A 20,879-nucleotide genomic window follows, 5' to 3' on the forward strand; every position below is an offset into this window, starting at 1 on the left:
GCAGTATAACTTGTGATAACACCAAACACTGGAATAGCTTTGGTAAAAACAAATCCAATAACATTCTAACTTCACGGCAGACTAAAAAAGAGAAAAGATCTATACAATGGGGTTTGCTTATGTTCAGTGTGCAGAATAATTTCTTTTTTAGAGATGATATGGTATCAAAATGCTGCTTTTGTACGCTTTTGATAGAAATTCACTTTTGTTTGGAAGTTAGCATCTTCCCAACACACCTGGGGATGACTGTGTACTACCTTCAAACAGAGGAAGGAACCATCCTCGTGGCACATAAATAAAAGCATCTCTGGCTGCTCTCAGGCACAGTGGTGTTTTAAGCTCAAAGCCAATATCAGCAAGTAGTATTTACAACACTACAAACACAATAATGTTCAGCAGGTGAAAAGTTTACCACATTTCTTATTATTTTTACTTTGATTTTATTACTTTTATTTGACTGTGCTGTCTGTTTATCTTTTTAATCTTGTTTCTTTAAACAATTTCTTAACAGGTGTTTAACCCCCACAGTAGTTTTTATGTAAAAACAAAAGTTATATGCTATGCAGTATTTTACTTTCATTCATTAATCTGTTTTCACTAGAAATTACATGGGGTACGCTCCTGTTGTTTTTTTTTTGTTTTTGTTTTTTTTAAATGTGCTGTATAATAAAAACAGAGACAAATAGCATGTTGACTAGATCCTTACCATACTAACATTTGCCAATTAACACAAAGACACAACCTGATGGGTTATAAAAGTATCTGGTCATGATCAGAAGTAGTGGATGTTTTATAATTCTGGTTTGATGTTGTCAGAAGAATGAGGTTCAAAAATGTTTCACTGGCAACTTTTACAACTGCTCGTTAATGTAGTTGTCTAATGAGCCAAACACATGGCAGCAACTCATGTGCATTTATACATGTAGGCGTGGTCAAGATAGCTCGCTGAAGTACAAATCACGCATCAGAATTGGGAAGAAAGGTGATTTAATATGGTATCATTGTTGTTACCAGATGGAGTGGTCTTAGTATTTCAGAAATTGCTGATATACTGGGATTCTACACGTACAACCATCTGTAAAATTGCAGGGAATTATGAAGTTGTGTCAAGTCTCAGTTACCTAGAAGATACTAGTATGCTAGATACTAGTATCAGAAAGCAAAAGCATCTCTACATTCTGACCATGCTGAACCTTGAAGCAGATGGACTACAGAACCAGAAACCACACAGGGTACCATTCAACTAAGAACAGGAAACTGAACCTACATTTTGCATAGGCTCACCAAAATTGGGGGAAAAAAAGATCGTCTCGTGATGAGTATGGTCAAAATTTGTCATAAAAAAAAACGTGAAAACATGGATCCATCCTGCCTTGTGTTAACAATTCAGCTTGTTATTGGTGGTGTAATGCTCTGGAGGATGTTTTTTTCAGACACACGGGGCCTCTTAGTACCCAGTGCACATGATTTAAATGCTACAACCTACTTTGTTGCTAAGCATGTCCACTCCTTTATGACCATAGTGTACCCATCTTCTCCTGGTTACTTTCATCAAGATAATGTGCTCTAACGCTCAAATCACCTAAAAATGGCTTCTTGAACATAAAAGCGATCTCGCTGTACTTAAATAGCATCCTGAGTAACCAGCTTTGAATCCAATAGAGTACTTCTGGGATGTTGTGGAACGAGAGAGTCACATCATTGTGTAGTGCCATCTTATCAAAATGGACCAAAATCTCTAAGGAGTGTTTCCAGCACCTAGTTGAATCTATGCCACAAAGAATTAAGGCAGTCCTGAAAGCAAAAGAGTGTCCGACCCAGTACTTACTGTGTAGTGAATGTATCAAATTTAATAAAAGTTGTTTAGCCACGTCACCCAAAATCACAGACGTTAAAAATAGAACTACAGCAAAAGTCAAGACATCACCAAAATCCATGGAATTAACCTGCACAAGATACCAGCTAATTTAAAAAGTGTCAGCTAAAATTAAGTTGTGAATTAAATGACTGAATGACAGGCAAATGAATGAGATTTCCCATCCCTGGAGTAAAACAGACCATGGCTATTAAAAAGATCAATAGCATGCCTTCATATGCGCAAAACAGCGGCACACCGAATGTGCAACTGTGTATGTTTTGGAAAATGTTAGCAGTACCACCTTTTCAGAAACTGCTACATATTCTTCATTGTTGAGACACAATAAATTGCTTTCACAGTTTTGCCATCTGAAGAAACTTTGTGACAGATGATAACAAAAGTGCTACACCTCTATACCAGCTAAAGCACTCGTCATGAACATGTGACAAGACTTACCATTCTCTATGTCCTTCATATCAAGATGAATGCTAGACATGAGGATACCTACAGCCTGTGAACGCTTGTTGCTTAAGAGCTTCACCACCTAGAAGATAATGACATGAAGAGAAAAAAAAAATCTTAACATCGTACAGGCTCATTAACCATAAACTTCATTACAAACAGAACATAACAGAACGGTGGTTTCTGTTTGACAGGTGAGGTGGAGAGAAAGATCCTCCTGCAATGTAATATGTAGATTTTAATTTAACCATAGGGGTCAATTTGAAATGAGCTAAACGCCATAATTAGGCTTGAAGATGATTAACGACCTTTCAAAAACACTAGAAGGTAAATCTTGCTGTCTATAATATTAACATGTCAACCTGAGGGACAGTGAGAGACGTGCACAGTTCATGTATATTGTATAAATATATATTATTTGTTAAAACTATATACTAATAAAGGGCTTTTGAATTACAAAGACAATATTTTAATAGAAATAATCTGTTCTCTATCATTTTCCTTCTGTGGGAGGAAAACTTCATCATTATTGATCAGCACACACTGAGAAAATTATAGCTATGGAGTTACATTGTGTTGACAGATTTTTTTTCAAGTCTCCACATACACTGTCATCCAGTTACACAATCAAAACCTTACAGATCAGTAAAAACACAAAAGGCTTATTATTCTGACTCAAGTAGTGCAACTGATGAAACAGAAAACTGACTTTTTGTTTAAATTACACATTTTTTAAGGGGGCTAAAAGGTAAAGTTTAGAAAGTATTATCTGCACAATGCCATGGAGATTAAAACTGCTCCAAAAGCTGCAAACGTTAACAGTTTAATAATAGTCTGCCTCCGACAAACAGTCAGGAGTTAAATATCAAGCCAGTGTTGTTATTACGCATAAAAACTGCATCCAAGGGGACCATTATAAGCCACAGCTCTCCTGAGTAAGCAGAAGTGTGCACTGGGTTGCAAAGTGGTGAAGGGACAGGACAGGAAACCCGTAGCCTACTGTGATCCAGACAGAATGCTTCCATCTAAACCAGATCACACAGACCACAGACCTCTTAAACACACAGGAAGTTATATCACCAAGCCCCAACTGTCTGTGTTCCCCAGCCCAACCACAGCTTTGAGAAACATGCCGATCGAGATATGATGCTGAGTGACTTTCACAGTAAGTCTGTGATATTTTAGTGTAAGGTAACAGCGTCATTGCAGTGAATAAGTCATCAGTAAAGCCTTATATGCTGAAATATACAACAGAGCCTCAGGTATATTTGGTATATTAGGTATACTTAATAAACTGAAATATTAATCAGATATGATGCTTTCAACATCTAATCAGAGTCCTCAGACTCTGATACCATTAATAACCCATGTAAGAAGCAATCACCTGTAGATGATATCAAGAGCATTGTGGCGGCTCTGATTAGTGTTGCACCTGTGTTTTGACCGACATTAATTTGCTCGCTGATCTTCTGCTAACCTACTCCATCTTACAACTTGAACCCCTCTGGCAATTCTGCATACTTGCATCAAGGACTATTGATGCAAGTATGCAGATGCACACACCCCAAGTATACAAAATAAAGAAAGCTCTGGTGTTCTGTTGTTTTATCATCATTTTCATGCAATAAACCCAATTGGAATTCATAGGCGTACCCAGTTTTGTTTCTGTGATCAAAGATTAAATTCATGTAAAAAGAATGTACCATTTAATTAACTTCTCATACAACAGTCACGGTGTGCTTAGAGCTGAAAATGTGTTACGAATAAAGCTCTCAAGTTTGGTACTTTTAATGAAAAATAATAAAGGAAACACCACAATTTCTATTGCTAAAATAAGGAAAGCAATGATGTGTGAAGTAAACAAGACAGATGAACGCTAGTGTTATTAGTTTGGCTACTGATTTAGCAGCTCAAACAATACAGTCAGATAAAAGAGCTATGATGGTGCTGGATTAGTGTGTCTACATCACCATTTTTTAAAATATATTTTATTAGAAGGGAGATTGCCAATGGCAGATGATGTGGTCACCAATTTCCTATCTTACAATTATTATATTAAATAAAAAAGTAATCTTGATACTCAAAGCTCAAGATTTTCTGGTGACCAACAAAAAAATAATAATAATAAAATAAAACAAATAAATAAATAAATAAATATCTATTTTTAAAAATCAGCACTGAGAACATAACTCCAGCCCAATTCTTTCCTCCAAGAAATAATGGAAAATGTTGCTTTTAAACTTCTCATCGTTCTCAAATATAAATGATAATAATAATAATAATAACAATAATATCAACTTTGTATAGTCCTTTTCAAGAAACCCTAGGATGCAAAGTATAAAAATAGACAAAAGGCTAAAGGTGGAGGGCTTTGTTAAAAGAAGTGAGTTTTGATAAATTCTTAAAAGACTCCAGTGATGGGGCATTGTGAAGCTCAGATTGGAGAAAGTTAAAGAGGATGAGGGCTGCCAAAGTGAAGCCTCTTTTCCAAAATGTACCTAGGTTGATGTGGGGGACAGAAAGTGGACCCGTGGCTGAGGACCGTAGCATTAGAGACCGTGTGTATTGTTGCAGCAAGTCAGACAGGTACTGAGGGGCCAAAGAGTTGAGGGATTTGTAAGTGAGAAGATGGATCTTATAAGTAATGCGTGACTTGACCAGGAGCCAGTGGAGATTTATGAGGGTGAAGTGTGTGTGTGTGTGTGTGTGTGTGTGTGTGTGTGTGTGTGTGTGTGTGTGTGTGTGTGTGTGTGTGTGTCGGAGGGTCCCAGAGCTTAGTGTGTGAGAAATGAGAAAAGATGCCCATAGAAGTATCTATGATACTGACCAAAATAGAGGTCGGGGTAGGGTCACATACCAGTTGTTTGGAAGGTAATGCTGCTCTAAAAGTTAACTTACAGAAGCATAAACGCCTCAGCGTGTATCATAATGTTTAAATAAAGATAGGTTTCTAACGACGTTTAACTTTTTTAAATAAAAAAAATCTTGGAGTTGATCTCTTGTTAACAAAACAAAATAGTTTTGGTTGTTAAATGTTAATAAGATAAACACTTTTTTCATAAATGTCATATATCAATAATTTATATATATTTTTATTTTCTCTACCCTAGACTTCAAATCTCTTAAGATGAAAAACAGAGCATTGGAAACATGCAGTTCATCATCTTCAGTCTTAAACAGATGTAAACCACATACTATAATTCATATTCATAACTTTCACTCCATATCTCTAGTACATCATATAAAAAGGTCAGAAGCAAGGCTGCTCCCTCTGAAACCTCTCTGCAGGTACAAAGGTTAACAGTTGACACTGTGTAATAGCAGTAAATCTTCCCATCTACTGTAATACTTATGCCAGCAGAAGAGTACTGACGTCAAAGCTGCTCTCTAGTGGTAGTCCTGAGGAGGATGCTTGTCCCCTCTCATCAGCAAAATAGTTGCACTCACAGCACACAGGGGGATGCAAATAACTGAACCAGTAGGAGATGTAATATGTTGAAGGTTAACTGCAATTTTGGTTCAGTCACAGTTCTATGTTTTTGCTGTTGCTGAATCACCATGGCTGTGTTGGAGATCATCCACAGAGATGATTGGGGGAATTCGACACACACCTAAGTAAGTTTGCTTCCCGTCACAATTAGGAAAAAAAAAAAAAAAGAGATATTTCATAATGTGGTAATAAACATATCCAGAGCGGTGTCAATTAGAGTGTCGTAGTAATGCTACAGTAACAGTAATAGTACATCTAGCAATGACTTGCTGGACTTATTTATAACTAAAATTTTAACTATTCAAGGAAAAAATATTAACAGGTGTCCTACAGATGTATCATTACACACAACACCTGTAATAACTGCTCTTTCCAAGTTAGATCCTATTCATACAAGGCTGTCAAAGAAGTCTCACCATTAATCAGTGCTCCCAAAAGGTCGATTCTGTTCATCTGCACACAGCGTTTTGAGTGAGAGAAACGAAGAAGTCATCCAACTGACTTCTTCAGTTGCGAGACCGTTGCTCTGCTGGATCTAAGCTACACCATACAGTACTTTAGCGTGAAAGTTCACATTTATTCTGCTACAGCAACATTCATGACTACTTCTGTGAGACAGACACACTTTTGATGTAAATATAAAATCTATAGCTGTGTAATTATGGAGTACTCTACAGTTAGACAGTACTTCCTATGGACTTTGAAGATTCAAATTTGAAATGATGAAAACCAAGATGGGGAAATATAAACCGTAGAAGAAGAAGCTTTTTGTTAAGAGTAAAGCTGTTCAACATTTGTTCTAGTTGTACTTTCAATCAACTAGAAACCTTTTGGAAGAAAGGTTTAGATTTTGGTGTCAAATTCCAATTGATCCCTTCCCATAACTTAAGAATATTTCCCGCCAGTGTCTATGCTTGGGACCAACATATCATTTCAGCAGAAACTGCCTGGTGATTCTACAGGGCCTCAATTAGAGGGGTGAAACTTCCTTCCCCTGTGCAACATTATTTGTGTTTTAGATACATAATTTAGCTGAATAGTACATTATCATAAAACTCTTAACCAAAAGAGCCTTAAATTGTAGATCAAATGTTTGCCTTGCTGATTGATGGAGTGACATAAAGGACACTTGGGAGGGAAACAGTCTGACTATTAAACTCAGTCATACAGAAAGCACAATGGGAGGAACCACATCATGAAATACAACTCCCACGCTTCTCACTCCCTCCCGTTTTCCCCTCTCCCCTTCCCACTCCCTCTCTCTCCGAGCAGTCATCACCGTCGTGAGGTTTCCTCACCGCACGCGAGACATTGGCTTGATGCCACTGGATGGTCACAAGGGGAGTCGGGTGGGAGCCAGAGCTCACACCACATAATAACTGTCTGGCTGTTGCATTTCCTTCTGTCACTCAAAGTAAATGGGAGACAACAGTGATGAGAAATGGAAAGGAACAGCCATCACTGGAGTAAAAGTGCGAACAGGAAAGCCCTGAAGAAAGCCAAACGTAGTGACCCCAAGGGGGAGAAGCAAAAACATGCATGCATAAATATACAAATACACACACACACTTGCCTAAGCAAATATATCAGTATATATGCAAACACATGAGCGTAACACAACATATCATACCTGCTTGGCCTTCGACTTGCTGATTGTGTCTGAAATTGGCTTCTTCTTCTCCTTGACAGTGCTTTTGGAAAATAGCTCCACAAATTCTTCAAAATCCACAGTTGGTTCCTCAATTTTCTCCCACACCAGTGAGACAGTATGTCTAAAGATGGAGGGGGAGGAATTATTTACAGTGTAAGTAGGAGAGCCATTTTTTTGATTGACAGCAAAGTAGAACTTCATAGTGTAATTTGTGTTTTTTTAAAGGCATGTTTTTGCCCTCTGCAGTTCTACAAGTACTAATTTGTTATTTTTTGGAGAATAAAAATCCAAAATCAATTACTGCCAAAATCATTAGCCACCAAATGGCATTTATAATTCTGGGTTGAGTTCCTCACTTGCTCGTAAAGCAAGCTCTCCATTTCTAGAGGTTTGTTCCACCACAGTTTTCCAAGCCTTAATAAGGAAAGAAAACCTGGTTCAAGTCATTTCTCTGCTGACCACAATGCCTGGCTTGCATCACTTTCATTTTCCACAAAGCTAGCATGTCTATTGCAGTCACAGCATGTGGTCGATCTTTATCTTAAGTGGACAAGCTTCCTCTCAAATCTCTACTGTTCAGAGAATACCTTTGTGCAAATGATCCATATCTATCTTCACTTTCTACAGCATATCCTTACTTTTTAGCATGCAGCTGTATGCGGGTCCAGTAGAGTGGCTTCATTGGCTTGGGGGGTTCTATCATAGCCTTGGCAGGGTCAGCTTCCTGGATCATCATGGAAGGCATGGGGCCTGGTGGTGGTGGGGGCCCAAAGCCAGGAGGTGGGGGTGGAGGAGGGGGGCCCATTCCTGGAGGAGGGGGTGGTGGGGGAGGGCCCATGCCTGGTGGTGGAGGAGGTGGTGGGGGTGGAGGTCCGAAACCAGGCAGGGGTGGAGGAGGTGGTGGAGCTCCGGTACCTGATGGAAGGGGCGGTGGTGGTGGGGGTGGGAAACAAGGTCCAAGCCCGGGTAAGGGTGGGGGTGGTGGTGGAGGTGGTGGTGGAGGTGCAGTGGAACCCCCTGGTAAAGGTGGTGGTGGTGGTGGTTGGGACATAACCCCAGAGACTGTAGGGGGAGGAAGACCTGACTGGATGCTGCTCTGCTGCCTCTGCTGGCAAGTGCAGGCAAAGCCTTCTGAAGATTTGACGATGGAGGGTGAAATGGAGGACGGCGTGCTGCTAGACCGCCCATTCAAAGGCACATCAAACTTAAATCCCTCTTCCACAGGCGAGGTCTGGGTAGACACCTCCTGGCTCATCTTCCCCAATCGTCCTTCTTTTATCTGTGAGGCCTTGTGGTGACCATTGCCCAGAGCTCCCATATTATCCCTGATGCCCTTTGCCAGGGAGGCCTGCTGGCCTTGCAACACAGCTATCTTAATCCGCAGGTCATCAATGGTCCTCTCCAGCAGTGGGATGAGACTGCTTTCATCCTCAGAGGATGACTGACCTGACTTCAACTTGCTGCATTCTGTCTGTCAGTGAACCAAATAAACACATACCATTATCATTCAATTACATAAACAGTGAGGGGAAAAAAAGTGTCACAACTCAGGCAGCTTAGTGACAGAATTATGAGGTTAAGAAGGGTCAACCAAGTCCCTCATGTCTAGACTCTGTCAGACCTCTGGCTCCACATTGGTTAGAATAGGGATGAGGGGATACCAGAGATTTGACCCCAGAGACAGTGAGTCTCAGTAGGCCTCACATGAGGAGGGTTTTGTCTGCTAGTACACATTCTCCAGTTGTAGTCGCCTTGTTGAATTGCGAGGAGAATATTTAGACAGTATGGTCCTCTATTTATTTATTTTTTACTTTTCTAGGACACGGGGGAGGATTCGTGTGTTTGTTTCACAGTACTTTCAACACAAGCCTGACCTCTGGTGGCCAAGGAAAAACTCACAGCTAAATTCATGTGGGTAATAATATTACAGATTTAAAATACAGGTCAAATATATATGTATCAGATACAAAGTTCAGTAATTATATCTTTCCATGTTTGTCACTCCTGCACAGACTAAACGGGTTTCTATCCCTCGGTATTCATTTCTTTGCTGTTTTGCACACTAAAATTCAATTTTTCCATTGTTCATTTTTAAAGCAGTTTAACACATCCTGTATATATGTTTTTGTACCAAAGGTGTTAAATACAGAAAATAGAAATTCAAGAAGGAACAGCAAAATATTATAATCAAGCTTAGTCTCTTCTAGATTTTTACTCAACTGTGTGCACCATTTTCAAGTCTTTTGTGTGCGTTTGGTTTATAATCATGAATGATATTACAATGGCAATTTTTAAAAAGGCTATATTGGGTAAATGTTACCTTTCAGACACATGCATATGCAGTGAATATATCAGTCAGCAAGAAACAAACTTCGACTTTGTAAAGAGGAGACATTTGAATTTAATCTAATAAAGATGTTAAGTTTATGTTTTCAGAGCATACACTTTCCTTTCTGTGCAGGCAGGATGAAAAACAGTTGTCAGATATTTAACACTAAAGAGAAGACTTAACCAACCTGAACGTGTGGAGCACCTGGTGTTTTGGCTGATGATTGATGGAAAGAGGATCTCAAGCTCTGTACCCTGCCTGTGGTTGCCCCTCCATAGAGTTCCCAAAGGTAAGGAGACACTGGCAAGCCTACAGATGCCCAGGTGTACAGCTGCTCTTCCTGAACACAAGTTATAAATGCAGAAAGTTTATAATATCAGACACAAGGTCAGTAAGGTAAAAGATAAAAGGTCAGTAAACACAGAAGTATTAAAAGCACTACTGTTGAACATCTAGGAAACATGTTTCTTAATATTCCTGTTAAATGTCAAAAAAGCTCTCAGTCTAGTCACAGCTGCCGGTAGTTTGTCAGTCTCCATGGCAAATAAAAACGCTAAGCTACAATTGACTCTCTTACTGTTCAAATATGGTTTCTGGTCATGGTGAAAATGCTTAATCCTCTAAATGTACAACAAGGCATGCTCCATAAATATATTTAATCACTTTAGACAAAGAGCAGCTGGAGGCTACTGAAATTAAATACATTTGTATTTATATTATTTAACAGTATTTATTTCAATGACTCTTCAGTCAACACCCAACACAATGATGGCTACCCTAAAACAACTCTTAAAGAGGCTCAGATTAAAGGTACTCAACAATGTGAGGGTAAATATGAGTCAAGTGCTTGCTTTCTGCCTTGCAAACATGGAGTTGTACAAATTATTCCACTTTTTCCTTTTCTTTTTTTAAAAGTTTGATATTTTAGAGCATTCAGGTGCTTTCCATTTTCTCATTCCAAGTATGTATCATTACAAAACCTACCACAACTCTATTTTTCATACTAGTATAAGTGAAATAGCAAGGCTATGAACAGATAGATCGCACTCTACTTTTTTTTGCCAATCTTATGAGAGCATAAATGGCAACTCTTTTCAGAAGTGCCCCTATACTGCAGTATATTAATATTGTATGTCAGCATTAGCTGGTCACTGTGGTAACCTGACCTGCAGAGCGAGATCGATGTAAACTCTTGCAACGACAACAGAAATTTATCAACTAAGCAATGTTTTGCCAAGCACAAAGGACAGCATATGTTCAGAGTTCTTAGACACTCATTATTATCAAGCCCCATTTTTGTGATGAATGAGGCTGATTGGAGTATATAATTCTGGGCATATGCTGAACAAGAAACACGAAAGTGATACATTTGCTGTCTCCACCAAATTGGATGCAATGCCATATTTAGGTAGAACGGTGGAGGGCAAACAGGAGATGAAAGAATGAAGTAAAAGGAAAGAGAGGTGTAGAAAGAAAAAAACAAAGTCGGTGCAGTAAATAACTGATTTCAAGATGAAGAGCAACTTTAAAAGGGAAAGAGCATAATGGTCTGATATATTAAGGGGCTTAAGTGAAAAGGTTCCAGAACAGCAAAGACAGACTGATGATTTAATTTCAAAAGGAGATTAGCTTTAAGATAGAAAGCCCTAAAAAATGAAATCTGCACTCTGAATGACAACAACAAAGGTTATTCATGGTCAGGCTGAATAATACATGACTCCAGGCCAAGCCTCAGACTGAAGAAGTATGCAGAGCAGGGACAATTCTGTCCAATCCTGACATGGTGAGCTTTTTGCTCAGGAAGAGCAGCCTGAGCCCAAGGCACGTGGAGTTGTTACATAACACGGTCAGCAGATGGTCTACACAAGCACAAATGTATGTGTGCGCACATTTATGTGCATTTGTGGGACTGAATGAATGTCAGAGGCAATAATAATCCAGCTATGCAAGGAAAAGCCTTAGCGTGGATGTCTCATGCTGTCCTTTTGTATGTGTCCACAAGTGTCTTTAACATACTGATGCAACAGTGAATTGTTTGAAGATTAAAAAGAAAAAAAAGAAAAGGTCTGTTTGTTTGTGGCCTACTTTGACCATGCAGCATGCAAACAGATGACAGTTTGTATTCCAGAGATTTGCATTTATGTTAATAAATCAGCTTAAGAGCTTGCACTGTCAGGCGAGTAATCTTGCTTTTGTCTGTGTGGAAGTCTACTGAACCTTTATGTGCGTATGAGTAAATACAACATATGTCCACACATGTGCATCAGCAGGAGATGTTCCAATGCGCAAAATCCAAAGCTAATCTGACCTGACTGTTTGTTTTTAGACAGATAAAAAAAGACCAAGAATTTACATCAACTATATTTGCTTTGTTATTATGTGCTCATACAGCAGTGCTTTGAGCTGAAAATATAAATTTTGAAAATTATTAAATCAAATTAAATTATTTTTTATATAAATTTAAAAAAAAATACAATTAAAATGGTCTAGCTATGTCATAGATGATAAGATGTTACACTGGAAGTGAAAAACCTGGATAGCAATAGTCAGGAGAATTAACACCATTAAAATTAATCTTCTCGGGTGAATATATGTAGAAAATTTAACAGCAATCCATCCACTGGTTGTTGGGAAATGTCACTGAAAGAGCCAACCTCATGGCGTCACTAGAGGCTCAGCAAAGCCAGTGGAGTTCATTCCCTGCCATGACATAAGACTGAGGCATAAATGTCTGTATACATTATGCTGAACAACTCAATGTGATATCCATGAAGCTGCACAGTTAGCGAGGTTTAAAAAAATCTTTTTCTTTTTAAGTCATCAGAGTGTTTATCAGTGGATGACTTGATGACTTATTTTATGATTGTCATTTTGTAGCAACATAAAGACACTGAACAGGCCTATATTTTCAAAGAGCTGATGTGCTGATAAATATGTTGCAGTTTAAATTGTACATCAAGTTACACGTATTTTACAGCTTCATTTGCATGCAAGGAGCTGCAAGGAGTCATGACAGAAATGGCTCCAGCAGTAGCTGTGATAAAATCTGCAGGCATGTGCAATTAGGTCTGAGCAAAGCTTTACTGGAGTGGAAAATAAAAGATTCATGAAATCAACTTCCGCATAGTCACCCTCTCTACATACACCACTGCTCTTCAGGTAATGAAATCTCTCAGATGAATCATAGTCAGACAATAAATACAGAAACACACACCATGCATTCATTCTCTCTACTGCACATAAGAGTAACTCAGTGATTTATCTCATTAACACATGCTTTTTATATGCATCCCAGCCCATGTTATACTATCATTAGACAGTGGTTTGTTATGAAAGTAGAAAAGTTAGAAATATGAAACACAGCTGCCCAGCTTTGAGGGGTTATTTCCGTCCCCACAAAAACCCTAAGTCTAATTATTTTAGAGCTATTCTAATGTGGATCGAGCATTTTAAAGTGTAAAGTGTTTTAAAGCTAAACTATATATTTGTTTAAAAATGAACCTACCCCTGAATATGTGGTCAGTTTTTAGAATAAGTACTAAGTGTAAGTGAAGAGAAAGGTCTTACATTAAAAACTGGTGACACAGTACTGTCACCAAGGAGCTCTGCACGCCCGTTGCTGAAGGGGTGCAGGAGACCCTGGACAAGCATTCGTTGACACAGTTCTTTCACATCCTCTTCAGAGGACCCATCTCCTTGATGCATACACAGCCTGTCCAAAAGAGCGCGACCTGAGAAAAGAAAAGACAGACACTGCAAGAACAAAACAGAGGGATACAGAGCTCCGTTTTCAAGACTAGAGGAGGATGCTCAGATGAATTTGAACAGACACATTTTTAAAATTTATTTTTAGATATATATTTGGTAAGTTGAGAAAAATTGTGTAGTTAGACACCTCATGTCAGTCTGACCAAAGAATGTAAAAGACATTTTTCATTTTAGGATGTGATAATTAAACACCTACACTTGTAAACTCTATTCACACCATTTACACGTGGGTGAAAAGAGAGGTGGTGCTGATTGTGAAGTGCAAAGAACTATCAAATTGCAGAAAAAGAAAAGTTTTGGAATAGCTTGAAAAAAAAAATCTAAAAGGTGGGCTAAAGCCGACAGCATGGTTACAAAATGTATAAATTCTACTTCTTGAATAAAATACAGAAAATAAAGTAGGCTGTCCGCATGTTTGTAAAGTAAGTTTGACCTGTGAGAAATGTAGTAATGTATCAAAATCTCTATACTTCATAAGGAATGACATATTTTCTTGAAAATGAAATTAATGTCAGGAATTATGTGGAGTTTGAAGGGTGGTGGGGGATATCAACAATGTGACAGCAGAGGACTGTTGAGCCCAAAACAACACACAGCTACAGCAGGAAGACCAATTCTAAAACAGGGTGATTTCTTTTAACCATGTGATACAGGGGACAGTGTCAAATCAATTAAAAGCCATGACATGACTCATGCTCCTGTAGATTTGTTTTTATCCGTCAGTGGGAATTTGTCGTCACTTGTTCAAACATTAAGCTGGAGTTTTCTGTGGTTTCCCATCTTTGTTCTCATTGCTTCCACTCCTTCTTAAGGGTACATGTGACCTGTAAACCTCGCTGCACTGATTGGTATCACATGCAATGGTAAACTAGTTAGAGACTGAGTATTTGTGAGCATAAACGGGACAAAAAAGTGCCACACAGGCACAAAAATGTTCATTTTATATGGATTCAGATCATTATGTACTTCTGTTGTTTGGAGCGAGTTCACCTGACGCAAACAGAAATTGATTTAACATCATGACTTATTTTTGTCTTGCAGAAAAACTGTCACATGAGTTTAACATCCACTGTGTTTGTATATGCGTGTGCTTCTTATCTAAGCCAGTGGAATCAGAGGATGACATAGCCGTGGGTGGGTGGCAGCATTGTCATTCGGTCCTCTGATTTACGAGCACAGGCAAAGACAGGAGACAACAGCTAAGCTCTTGAAAGGCTCCACAATAGTAAGGAGGACAGAGTGGCATTGTTTTATTAGAGTGAGACAACGCATCTCAAAGACACCCCATGGTTTTATTATGGTTTTCATTAAGTATTGTATTTTAAAATAATAACCTTAGTATTTCTAGTGTACTTACTTATATAAAGTGCAATTTGTAAGTAATTAAACTTACTAGGCAATTACTATAATCATTGGTTGTGTAATGGCCTAATCTCCAATAGGGTATGAGCCAAACAAATAGGAGTGGCATCCAATCCATTAAGACTTCTTCAGTAGGAATAAATTATGAAATAACTAAAATATTTAAATGAAATGCTTCATTATTGTCTTCCTGATACTTTGGTGCCAATGTGATAGCAGAATAATCACAAAACGAATAGAATTAAAAAGTCAAGCTATTGATATTCTGTGTTTTTCTCTATGTTTTTCTTTACTTTTTCTTTGTATTGCAAAACATGTAGTTCATCCCTTTGTGGCATTGATTTAGATTGTAGATGCAAACAAAAAAAACTGACATTAATCAAATTGTCTTGTAGCTCACTTTCACACAGGTCTCTCTGAGAAATGCCATTCAGAATGAGTGCAGTGAGGCTAATAGATTATGGGGCATTTAAAAGAGAAGACAGCTACACTAAATTGGCACCTATGTTTTGGGAGGAAGGTTATTATTCTCTCTTTACCTTCTTTTAAAGTTTTTTTTGAAACCTGTTTTGATTGCTCACTTCAGTTGTTTAATATATCACTCACCAGAGAAGACATCCAGGTAGGGTACTGGAGCAGCAGACGTCTGCTTTCCATAGTGTGCTCTCCTAGAGCCCAGCGTCCAGTAAGTCCCACCTGTGTAACTCTTCTCTGTGGTCTCCTGATCTGGAAATTTGGCCCCATCATCATGTCTTACACTAAGCTCATCAACCTCAGACGACCAGTCTGCAGACACACTGTGCGGCCCAGCTATGGAGCAGGACCTCTGCTTGCGTCTCCTAAACCCTTGGACCTTGTTGGATTCCAGTGATCCACTGATGGGATCTGTTTTCCGAGGCGCGTGAGGGCTGGTAATGGGGGAGCCAACTGGAGAGGTGAGCTGCCTGGTGGTGGTCTTAATATAGGAAGGGTGGACAGGTGGGTAGAATTTGACAGTGGAGGGGGAGTTGGATGATCTTCGTCTAGGCTGAAAAACAGGGGGACTGTCTATTATCAGGTGGCTAATAGACAGACTATTTTTTCTCCTTTCTAGAGACAGAAAGTCCCGCCCACCACTTTCTTCATCCTCCCTCTCAACAGACAGGTCCATGCTGCTTGCACTTTTTTGAGTACCAGTTGGCCCTGTCCCTACCATTATGGAATCTAAATGGTCACATGATGTGTTTTTGCCAAGTACAGCCTGACTACCTTGACCCTGATGTGGAGTCAAAAACAGGCTCTCCAGTTCATCCTGGGGCTCCTCAGCACTTTCATATGAGGTGGTGGTGGCTGTAGTGTCTTGAAAGCTATAAGTGCTGTTAGTTTTTGGAAAAAGGCTGCCACTGCTTCTCTCTGTGTCTGGAGCAGAAGATGAAGGACCACTCTCACTCAGAGACCCTGGACCAGATGAAATTCTTGATATAGATATGTCACTCCTTTCATTCTCCAGTCTCTTACACTTATCATTCAGTTCTTGAGGTACACTTTCACTAACAAGAGGTGGGGAGAAACAGTCTTCATCCAGATTAAATAGTTGGTGAGATATTCCAGTCTCAGGAACTTTGCTCCCCTCCAAAGTTGACATATTGTTACCAGACACTTCAGATAAGTGTCTGGTAACAATTTCACTGGCAACACCTTGGTCTCTCATGGCCTGCTGGATATCAGAGAGCAGGTCTTCACTTTCAGTCGCTGAGTGAAAACTGTAGAGTTCAGCATCTGACCCTGAACTTGTCTTCCGGCCAGTCTCATCGCCCATAGATTCGTGGCTGTCTGCAGTTAAATGGGTTAGATCCCCCTCAACATCTGACAGCATGCCCATCTCATCAGCTGACAGGCTTTTCTCTGCACCAGACTCGACCCCTGCTTTGCCAACATGTGCTGATCTCCCATCTTCCAACATATCATCCTTAGACAACCCTTTCACCTTGGATAAACTCTTCCTGATCTTCATTCCAGAAAACACAGAACCCTTTGACTCAGACTTTGATTTCTTCTTACCACCATGTTCTCCTGCTCCTTTATTTGTTTTATTGTAGGACTTTTTGGATTTTTTGTCCACTTCTCGCTCCTCTGCCTCACCATCACAAGAAACATCCCCTGTTGGTCCACCGCTGGCTCCTCCTTTCTTCTGCTTTGCTTCCTGGTTCCCCATGTTCCTGAGTAGACGAACACCTTTGGCTAATAGGCCATGATGCTGGGGTCGAGATTGGGCATGCTCGGTTTCCTCATGAGCTTCTGCTGCCGCCGGTCCTCCGTTGGTCAGAGCCCTTTCAGAGCCAGCTAATCCCTGCTGTCTGCCCACCACAGTTAACGGCAGCTGTGAGGATGATGCTGGCTCCCCCAGCACTGCTGAGGCTGATGATGAAAGGAGGAGGAGACTGGCAGTGACAGCCACGGGCTCACTACCACTCACTGCTCCCTCTCCCCCCCTTTCCAGCTCAGCCTCTCTCACATTCTGAGCCTTTCTCTCTTTTTGCTCCTCCTTTCTATCCCCATCTGCTTCTGCATTCTCAGCTGCCTTGCATAACGGGCTGCTGGTTGAGCGAGCAAGTCGGTGATGCTGGGGGGTTTGCTGCCCCGGTCCATTTTCAACTGGAGGAGAATGAAAGAGCTTAGGACTGTGTGGCTGATGCTCTAAAATACACTGCTGTTGATTAAGAAGAGAGTGTTGCTGTTTACGGAGGATATTGGTAACACTGCTCTTCCGCCGGCCTTTGAACGTGGTAGTGAAGAAACTCTCTTTTAGAAAGGGGACTTGGGTCTCCACCGTCTTTATGGTTTGCATCCTGCTCGCTTTGGTTTCATCCAAGAGAACGCCTGTCTACAAAGGGAGAAGAACAAATTCACACTGATTTACTGTATATTTACGCTTAGCTTAAAAATAGCAAAAGGGAGGCAATATGCTCTGAGATGAGTCATAATGCCTGATTGGCAACAGCTTAATTTTTCAGCATGAAAATTATGCCAAACACACCACCAATGCAGTAAAGGCCTGCCTAGATTAAAAAACAAACAAACAACAACAACAACAAAACAAGTAAACATAAAAAACCCCAAAACAAAACAGTGGACTATTACTAGTCATGGACTGACCTCCCTAGATCCTGAACCTCAACATGATTGAAGCATCACTGGGTCATTTTGACTGAACAAATCAAAGGGCAGTGAACATCCAAGTTGAACAGATACAACTTAAGTCTATTGTTTTCATGAGATGCTGACAATTTTGTATATAATCACCTCAATTATTTTCTCTAATTTCCATTTCAAGGTACAGCTATGATAATCTAAGGAGCTTGGGGGGAAAAAAGCAACTAGAATTCGTTAAGTTTCTTGAAGATGTTTCACCTCTCGTCTGAGGAGCTTCTTCAGTTCTAAGACCAATCAGTGGAGTCCCAGATTTGTCATCTTCAAGAAATGTAAAGAAGCCTAGTCTTTTTTTCTTTCCAGGCTTGAACCACAACTCATTTCTTTTGATTTTGCTTTCAATGAATCAGACTCTCTTAGAATTTTTCAAAGTGTTCTTGAGCAACAGTTCTTTCTGGACGTCTTTCATAGGGTATTGGTTGCTTTTTCACTCGTTTTCAGTCCAGTAATTTTACCTGACCGTTTTAAGATGAATGTGTTTTTACTCTGTTAAGCCACTTTACAACAACTTATCAATCATTCAAACACACCTAACTTGGATCAATTAAAAGAAGGCTTGCCTAAGACAGCTCAGACTTCATTGAAGAATAAAAATCAGACCAAATATTCATTTTCAAGCTTGTTAGGCAGTCTCTGGTTTTTGACTTATCAATTTTTAATTGCTGCATGAATTTATCATCTTCCTAGCAAAACATAGAGAAATGTGGGCTCTCAAGACTTTTGCACAGTATTGTAGATCAGACAGGTCACTCGAGATCTCCAATTTTCCCCACACACAGATATACTGTATAACAAACAGCTAAATACTCATGTCATACTGCGCATCCCAGTGGAAGTAGTTAATCAAAGAGTCAGTTTAATGTGGCTGCCGAGTTACGGGAAATTATCTAAAACATGTTGGAGAATATCTGGTGAAAAGATTATGATTTTAGCTTTCTCAAATCCAAATATTTACTGTTTAACTGAATGCATTGGTGTTGGATTTTTTTTGTCACTTTTTGGCAGTGTATGGCTAAAAAAAAAATCCCACATCTACCGATCAAGAAAATAAATTAAAATCAGACACTTATTATGGATTAAGTCAAAGTGTAGGTATATGGTGGTTTGTCCACAACTTACAAGCTTATGATTGATTGGTGATAAATATTGCCTGTGCAGTTACAGGCAAGTTATTGTGTCCACATTTTTATGTCCAAATGGATTCTTCTTGTTTGTTCATTAGCTTGTATCAACACATGCCTGAAGACTGATTAACCTCTATGTGTAGTAAATTTAACATTTATCCTTCTAGCACCAATTATAAAGATCCCTTTTCTAACCATAAAAGATAAAAATTAGAACAAGGTTTCAACTTACAACATTCCGTTTAGGCAAAATGAAACAGTGTAAAATGAAAAAACAAGATAAATGCTATGACTTTTATAAAGATTTTCAAATATGAAAGATGTCATACTTGCCTGACTGGTGGATTCTCCTTGGTGGTTTAGTACTGACTGAAGAAAACAACACAAATGGGTGTTTGTCTTCTTCTATGAGCCGCTCCTTAGCCATGGGTCACATGAAGTCTGTATTTTCCTCATCACATGTCTAGTCACTGTGGCCATCTCTCATTAGCTCTGTGGAGACTCTCCTTACTAACTTCATCAGGACTCATGATGGGAACACACACAGCTATGTAACAGTTAAATAACACTATTATATTAAAATAAATCTGAAGTTAGACACTCAATGCTAATCTCAACTTCATTTCAGACAGCAATACAAGACTCCATTTTAATGGCAAATTAGAATAAAAACACACACATTCAGTTGAGTCGATCAGTAGCTGTTAGTCTTGGCTGATGCACTGTGGTGCCACTTTTAAGTCTATGCCCTCATTTAGCAAATGAGCTTCAGCTGTTTTCTCCCTACATAAGCTGTTACCAGACAGGTCAGTGACCTCAATCCTAACTGAGACAACATGTTTCCTATGATAACAAATAATTAATATTATAATTGAGTTTTAAAAAGCTGGAAGATTAGAGCTAAAAACAGAATAATATAAATACATTTTCAAGGGTTGGTAGAGGAATAAAACTCTCAAAATCACTGCGTATAATTCTGCCTCAAAAGATAAAAGAACACGCATATTCCACTTTTGCATCAGATCCACAGAAAGCCAAAAATGTGCCAGATAGTTCGTACAAAAGTTAACTCAGTGCCATGTCTGTAGGGATGTACAGCTGTCAAAATGTTACTTCTAAAAAAGAAAAGAAATTATTGATTTGATGCAGTTTTACTTACAAGTTGGAGCAAAAAAAAAAAGTTATATAACAGTATTTCTTCGTTCTATGCTACAAACTTTTTGCAGTGTTCAAGAGTAATACCAGGAATTTTCACAGACTCTCTAAACCCTGTCTGCTTCTTTGAGCTTTCACTTTTGGTCATACTTGTTGGGATTAGTAACCAAACTTTTCTGAGCAGTGCCACTTTAGCTTGACTACATATCCAGGGAGGTACTCACATTCCATCTTGCTTGTCGTTTAAGTCCCTTCCTGCACTAAACAGGCAGCCGAGGGTTATGCCATCCACTTCCTCATTGAGAGTAGCTGTTTTATTCAGTTTTCTGGACATTTTTAAGTATTGAGGAATGCTACAAAACATTTTATTTAAGGTCATCTGAAGTTTAAAATAGCAAGGAATAAACCTAATCAACCTAAACAAATGACAGTGGCCATATAAAAACAAAATGTTCAAATACTTAGACATGATAGCATACAGGTTGTAGCAA

The 20,879-nt window shown here is 39.1% G+C and overlaps 1 protein-coding gene across 3 annotated transcripts in view; it reads right to left on the reverse strand.

The window, feature by feature from the left end:
- fmn2a (formin 2a) overlaps positions 1 to 20,029 on the reverse strand; it is a 40,790-nt gene extending 20,761 nt beyond the window's left edge. Inside the window, exons 1-7 of one of the 3 annotated variants that reach the window (XM_080287575.1) lie at positions 19,563 to 20,029; positions 15,527 to 17,779; positions 13,358 to 13,521; positions 9,978 to 10,130; positions 8,100 to 8,932; positions 7,441 to 7,582; positions 2,315 to 2,402 (exon numbers count right to left, since the gene is read on the reverse strand). In XM_080287575.1, the coding sequence (XP_080143701.1) occupies positions 2,315 to 2,402; positions 7,441 to 7,582; positions 8,100 to 8,932; positions 9,978 to 10,130; positions 13,358 to 13,521; positions 15,527 to 17,747 (3,601 nt within the window). In that variant the 5' untranslated portion in view covers positions 17,748 to 17,779; positions 19,563 to 20,029. Of the gene's footprint in view, positions 1 to 2,314; positions 2,403 to 7,440; positions 7,583 to 8,099; positions 8,933 to 9,977; positions 10,131 to 13,357; positions 13,522 to 15,526; positions 17,784 to 19,562 lie in introns of all 3 variants that reach the window. The other 2 variants (XM_080287574.1, XM_026189930.2) reach the window with 2 other exon arrangements.
- Between the last annotated feature and the right edge of the window lie 850 nt (positions 20,030 to 20,879).

The sequence above is a fragment of the Astatotilapia calliptera genome, chromosome 13 (genome assembly GCF_964374335.1).
Source record: "Astatotilapia calliptera chromosome 13, fAstCal68.1, whole genome shotgun sequence".
Lineage (NCBI taxonomy): Eukaryota > Metazoa > Chordata > Actinopteri > Cichliformes > Cichlidae > Astatotilapia > Astatotilapia calliptera.